At 42.4% G+C, this 7,316-nt stretch overlaps 1 protein-coding gene across 1 annotated transcript in view; it reads left to right on the top strand.

Moving 5' to 3' along the window:
- The first annotated feature begins 7,201 nt into the window (after positions 1 to 7,201).
- RBPJ (recombination signal binding protein for immunoglobulin kappa J region) overlaps positions 7,202 to 7,316 on the top strand; it is a 224,898-nt gene continuing 224,783 nt past the window's right edge. The window contains exon 1 of the mRNA XM_038533541.1: positions 7,202 to 7,286. Within this exon, the coding sequence (XP_038389469.1) occupies positions 7,219 to 7,286 (68 nt within the window). The 5' untranslated portion in view covers positions 7,202 to 7,218. The remainder of the gene's footprint in view (positions 7,287 to 7,316) is intronic.

The following is a 7,316-nucleotide window of genomic DNA, read 5'->3' as shown; positions in this document are numbered from 1 at the left end:
TTGTTCCGGGAGGCCATGCTGTGTCTTTGCATCTGCAAGATCCACCTAATTTTCTAGAGAAAAAAATTAGTCGGCATTGACTAATGCTGAACTACTGCAGAAGATGGTTTCCAGCAAATCAAACACCTAAATAATATAACTTTCTCATCTTCACAACCCTTTGGAGATCTTTAAGAACTGGGAATATGTTTCAGGCTTTGGGGACTCAACAACTAACTCCATATTTACTGTCAATTAAGACATACTTCATATTTTTATTAAATTTAACTGTTTTTATTCAATTTAGCCATTTTGTTAAACCATCATGGAATAGTTTTCCTAGTTTATAAAACTCCTCATATATGTTATTTTATTTTACTGTCATCCCCACTCGATGAGCAATAGTCATCATTCCCATCACCATCGCCCTTTTCACAGATGAAGAAACTGAGGCACAGAGAAGTAAAGAAACTTGTCAGAGATCACATGGCAGCAGATGACAGCCTTCTGATGCAAGAGCTGTTTCTTCTGTTCTGCCCTCCTGATCCCCTGAAATTCAGTTTAACACTGTTTGGGGTATCCTCATTGTTACAAATCTTCTCTGTTTATTGTGGCTGACTTCCAAAAGAGGCCTCAGCCTGGCCAAGAGGAACCTTCTCTTTTCCTTTGCAAGTAAGTTTTTCCTCTTCTCCTGTCTGGAAAAGGTAGCTTGGCGGCCAATTCAGTGAGCAATTCAATGATTTAGGAACAAATATGTGGGACAGCTGAGTCTCTCCAGATGTTGAGCTAAATAAGGCACAATTGGACTTTTTGGACCTGACACCTCTTCAAGCCAAACTGGGAGAAGGGGCCTGAGAATACTTGAGAGAGTAATGATAGTATTCTTATTCAATAATGCGTAATACATGCCAGATACTTTACAGAGAGGTAGGACTCAAGATAAATAGCTGGTACATTATACATCTATATGATAAAATATTATGATTTCCCTTCCTTTGGTTATCCTGCTTGCAGGAGGATTTTTCCACCCCTGCACTATTGAACTCAGAAGTAGCTGCATGACTTGCATTAGCCAATGAAAAGTAGACAGAGATGACACATGTCTTCCAGCTTGTGGTTTTCCATCTGCCACATAGACTGGCCATGTTCTAGATAGAGGCTGCCCTGGGCCCCAGAGAGGGGTGGAGAAACCAAGTTTCAGCCAATCCGTAGTAGCTAAGTAGTGTGAGCCAGCACTATTTCTCTGCTGGGTGGCAAGCCACTGATGTTTTCAGATTGTTACAGCAGCATGATCTACCCTCTGCTGACTGGTAAACTTGCAGGAGATCCCATAGCTAGTACGAGATTGAGCCAGAATGGTTCTTCTCCAGCATTTAATGAGTGCTTTCTAAGTGCATTAACAATGCTAAGTTTTCCATATATCATCTATTTTTTAAAGATTTTATTTATTTATTTATTTATTTACTTATTTATTTACTGAGAGAGAGGAGGAGGAGAGTGTGAGTTGGGGGAGGGGAGAGGGAGAGGGAGAGAGAGAATCCCAAGCAGACTCTGCTACTCCATGTGGAAGCCTGACCCAGGGCTCAATCTCATGATGCTGAGATCATGACCTAGGCAGAAACCAAGAGCTGGATGCTTAACCATCTGAGCCACCCAGGTGCCCCTCCATGTATTCTTAATCGATCCTCACAATAACCCCATAACATGTATATATTGTTCTTATGTCAATGTTTCAGTTAAGGATCTTTCAGCTCATAAGGAGCAGATCCAGGACTTGAACCCAGATTGCTCTGGATTCCTATCCAAATCTCATAATTATGAATCCATGTGGTAACCACGTTCACTTCTTTAGGACACGGAGCTTGAGAAATGGAAAAGAGCAGAATGAATTTGCCAACCCCTGTCAGACTGTCAGATGGTAGTTATGAACCTATAAAGTCAAGAGAATAAGGTAAACTGCTCCAGTTTTTGAACAATCACCCAATGAATACTCTGTGCGTGGACAAAGGAGATAAAAGTATTTGGAGCTTCCTTGACACTCCTCCATTCCTGCTTACCTCCTTTATTAGTTCAGTTTTCCCTGTCCAGCTTCTGACCCAGAGTTCCCTTCTTGTCCTGTTAGTGGACAAATGAAGATACAAGAGCTACCTTCCACTCTGAGGTTGGAGCCAGCAGGACCATAGGGAAGAGAAACAACTAAGACTTTGGAAGTAAACAGACCTGAATTCAAATTCTGATTTTGCCATTTATCAGATTTGGGACCTCAGGCAAGTTGTTTCCCTTCTTCATCTATAAAATGGGATAAGTAAGCATGCCTACCTCACTGGGCTACTGGGGTGAAAGATATGATTTTTCTGACAAGTGCCTTGGGCAGGGCCTGACATATATTACATATTTGATGAATGTTAGTTCCCTTAGGAATTTATTCCCTCAAACCCCTTAAATTTGTGTGGACTTGTCTGCTTTCCTGTTTGTACTTTCCCTTTGTTCCTAACCTTCCTATCCCTTCCCTAAAAGCACCACGTGAGGAAGCCCAGGTTAGTCTACTGGAGGATGAGAAGTCATATGGAGTAGCAATAGGCTTTCCCAGTTGATATTAAACACCAGCTCCCAAATGTAAGTGAAACCCTTTTGGACCATCTAGCCTCATCTGAGCTACCAGGCAGCTGCAGCCATAAGAATGACCCTAAGCAAAATCAACAGATGGGATGAGCACTGGGTGTTATGCCATATGTTGGCAAATTGAATTTAAATTTTTAAAACTGTAAAAACAACAACAGATGAACCACCCAGCTGAGCACAGCCCAAATTGCTGACCCACAGAATCATGAGCAAGTAAAATGGTTGCTGTTAAACCCTTTTGGGATAGTTTGTTATGCACAAAAGATAACTGACACACAAAGTCTTTAACACACAGCTCTGGGGAACTGTTGAATTCATAGTAAATCCCCATTCTCTAGTAATATCCCCAACATCACCAATGTGAGCTCTGGCCAAAGGTGAACTGCATCTGAGATTGGACCAACCATAGTCCCTCTGACATCATGGTGGCACTGTAGAGAGCTGGCCCACTGGCTCTGATTGCTGAGGCCTCTGGGGTTACCCTGACTCTGCTCTTCTCAAGGTCTCGTTGTTCAATAGATTTGCTGAGCTTCCCTGGGTCCTTCAGATAAATTGCATCTCTCTTTGAGATAGCTTGAATTAGTTTCTGTTGCTCATACCCCTAAAATCCTAAATGAATAAAAGTCTCTTCAAAAAGTTTGACCCCGCAGAAGAGGAAAAGGTAATCAGTGAGTATGTCTAAATGTTCCTAAAAGCCATGCTAGTCTCTGCAGAAAAAGAAAGTGTGAAGAGAAGGCACCAACCTTACTCTCATGGAGGCTCCAATGTAAGAGTCCTCCTGGCTCAATTTTTTTCACTGCTTTTTCCTTTAATTTGTGGACCCGGCAACTAAAGATAGTTTGGCCAAGTCAATAATTATTCCTAATTAACTTGAGTTCTAATGTATCATCCTTGGCTTTACCAGAAAAACCCACAATCAGATCTGAGTCTTCACTACTTGCCCAGGGTTATTCAGATCCTTGAAAGATGAGGAAGTAAGTCACCTGTCTTCCTTAGTATCCACTTAGTACCCCTAAAAGGGAGCTAATACTCTTCCTTATGACTTTTACAACTAGCTTAATAGCTGTCTCCACCCCCCTCCTCTCACCCTGCTTTAAATGTAGCCCCTTTCAGAATTCAGGTAATATGAGGAAAAGCATTCGTAGAACTGATCTTGACTTTGACTTTGACTTGAGAAGGGAGTGTTTACAGGTGACCTGAGAGTGAATTTCTTTGTTAAAAGGATTGTGAAACCCTGACAGAAATTTCATGGATGGGCAGGAAAGAATAGGAAGAGTAAGAGGACACTCACATGCCACGCACTGTTATAGACAGGATCCAAACAACCCTTTGAGAGGTAGGCAATGGTGTTCTCATTTTACAGATGAATAAATGGAGACCCGGAGAAGTGAAGAGGATGCCCAAGGTCACCAGAGTCTTAATTTAAGTCCAGACTTGTTGTCCAAGCTCCTGCCCTTTCCACTACCTGGCTGCTTTTCTAAGAAGAAAGCAATAGAAACTGACTTGGAGTTGGAGGTAGGTGGGTGTCATGCACCTTATTAACAGTCATTAGAAATGGTAACTCCCCAGTTCTTCCTGGTTACCAAGATGAATTTTTCCCAGCACTTCTCAAAGAACAAATTTATTTTAAAGTCGTCTCTATGATATCAATAAGTGAATATCAACAAATGTTCTATAAAAGAGGAGGGATTCTCTCAGCAAATAAAATCTGAACTGGTCACTTTACTGTAGGACACCTCAAAAACTTAGCTCAAAATTTAGAGTGCCCCTATGAAACTCCAATGAGAAGATCTAGTGTGATATTAGAGTACACCTTAGTTGGCCATAACAAAGATCCTCTGAAATACAGTGGCTAAAATAGAAGTAAATTTCCCTTGCATATATCAGCACAAAGATGAGTGGGCCAAGGCTGGCCAACTAGTTCTTCCATCCTCAACACATGGATTCTAAGAAGGTAGCAGTGGTTACCATTTCTCAGGCAGAAGAAGCCAGAAAAGAGGGAGTCTGGGACTAGACGTTTTCTCTTTAAGGAGATAACATGAAAGTTACACACATCACATGTGCTTACTTCTCACTCGCCGAAACTTAGCCAGCTGGACACAACCAGACCAAAGAGATACAATACAGCCTCTAGTCTGGTGTCCAAATCTCAGGCCAAAATTCAGAAGACTTCTGTCACCAAAATGCAGAAAGGGAGAACAAATACCAAAGGAAAATTGGCAATTTCTCATTGTCCCTAAATTTATTTACTAACAAAGTCCTTTTTTACAAATGTTCCTCAGAATTGGCTTTTCATTAAATACTTTACTAGTCAGCATAGGATAGTTAATATGCAGTAACAAACAGATCCAAGCTCCAGAGACTGAAACCATAGAAGTTTGTTCTCACCCATACCACATGTCTATAAGTGGGGGAGGGATGGAAAGAGAGAGTCTGCTCTGCTCTCTGGGAAGGAGTTGATGGAGAATCTGTTCTCTGAAACGATGCTGATCTCCAGGATAGAAGGAATGAGAATGGGGGTGAAGCACAGACCACCACATCTAACTTCAAGAAAATGTAAGTTGAGTCTGACAGCAATTCATAGCCTCTTCCTCACGTGCACCTCCCTCAAATCAGGCCTTTGTTCCCAGAATTGAGGCAGCTTAGACAGAGCCACCCTGTCTCTCTCACAGTTTTTAAGAATCTGTCGAAGAGGAAGAGGCCTCCTTTTCTCTACCTTGTTCTGATCTGCCACTGCATTGTACGGATAGGGGTACCAAACACAAGCTTTGAATAATTATGGCAATTGGCAAAAGTGCCTGCAATTACTACTTTCCTGCATCTATGTTCACACTATCAAGAGGCAGAGCCTATTTCTCCAGTTTCTGAACCTGGTTGGGATCTGTGACTTGCTTTGACCAACAGAATGAGACAGAAGCGACACTACACCCGTTCTGGGCCTCAGGAAGCCCTGTTACTATGTCCACTCTCTCCCTGGAATACTGTCACCTCTATATGATTACTGCATGATCCCTAAGTGATTGACTATGGGTTCATCTGACTATGGGAGGGTAATAGATCACATGGAATAGAAATGAGCCACCCTAGTTGAGGTAACACTAGATGATATAGTGGGGTGGGGGACATAGGACAGGGCATCTCAAGGCCCAAGAGATCCATCATTAGTGTTCTGTGGAACATAGCAAGGGTCCCAGGGTAACCACTGTCCCACTCTACCATGTTCCCAGGACTTGGGACTTTCTGGGCTAAAATCACAAAGCCCAGAATGAACCAGGACAACTTGGTTGCCTTATGGCAAAGCTAATTAGTCCATGATCTGCGTAGCATTACTTAAGAGGAGCTAGAAAGGGCCAGGAAAGTAGAATGTCTTACCCAAGAGCACAAAGTTAATTCATTCATCCCATTTCTTCATTTAATCATACATTCAATACCACTTCAGGTTACAGTCCTGTGACATGGCTGTTTTTCTACAGGTGAAGAAGATTCATTCTAATATACTCAATAAAAATAAGAATAATAGCCTTTGCCAAGTACCTATCATCTGGCCAACATGGTTCTAGGCACTTCATTTATATTAATCTGTTTAATCTTCACAATAGTCATAGGGAAGAAGTACCATTATCTCTGTTTTACAAATGAACAAACTGAGACAATAAAAGGGTTAAGTAACTTGCCAATGTCACATAGTCATGGTCACATAGTGGTAGGACTAGAACATCTGGGGCCGTGAAGCTCCAGGGCATGTGCCCTTTATTAGATCCCATGCTGTCTGCTGCCCATCTCAGGGTGCCCAGCCTGACTGCATTCGAGACAAATCCACCCTCCAAAGCCAGCAGATCCCACTCAGGCCCCTCTTTCCAGCCAAAATGTACAAGGTGACATGCATCTTGATGAAGAGGGATGACTAATGGAAGACTAAGAAGGTCACAAATGTGCCTGGGTTGAACCTCTGTTTAAGAGGTATGCTTGGTGAGTGTTGAACCCTAGAGAGTGTGACGCTATGGGTTAGAGGGCCCTGTGATGTGGCACATTGCATCACCATACCTCAGCTTTCACAGCTACAAAACTGAAATTTCCCACCCAGCTATGATTAAGACTCTGTCTACACTTGGGGGAACCCAGTTCACCCAAGGATTTCCATTCAACAGAAACAATGGAGGTCAGGAACATCAAGGCAGCCATGAGACATGAAAAAAAAATCAAATTAACTTAAAGCAGCTGGAGCATCATTCCCCTGCTTCTCCCCACCTCCCCCCCCCCTTTGGCAATTTATTCCCAGGCTGCTCTTCTATTAAAAAAAAAAAAAAAAAAAAACAGGCCTCAGATCTCAGGAGCAGCTAAGGAAAACCAAGAAAGAAGAAAGATTATTTCTTGTTTGTCTCTATAGATAGCGTCTATAGTCAGGGCACTTCTGAACCCTCCACTCTTCAAAAAAAAAAAAAAAAAAAAAAGAGAGAGAGAGAGAGAGAGAGAGAAAAGCCTGTGTCTGCACTTTTCCCCCCTCGAGAGAATGCTGGCTTTCTTCTTCTTCATTTTGACACTTTCACTTCCCATGCTACAAGGTGAAGTGACCATCAGACTCGGGGTGCGAGTGGCTATCTCTTGCCACGGTGCTTCATGACTTTGGAGCCTCCAAAAAGAACCCGTGTCAAGATGATTGGACCGCTCTACCCAGCATTGCCAAGGTGAGTGCTTCCTCCAACAGAATATGTCAC

This window comes from Canis lupus, chromosome 3 (assembly GCF_011100685.1).
Source record: "Canis lupus familiaris isolate Mischka breed German Shepherd chromosome 3, alternate assembly UU_Cfam_GSD_1.0, whole genome shotgun sequence".
NCBI classification, from domain to species: Eukaryota; Metazoa; Chordata; class Mammalia; order Carnivora; family Canidae; genus Canis; species Canis lupus.
Note: the sequence above shows the minus strand (reverse complement) of the source record. Positions and strands in the feature narration are given on the sequence as shown.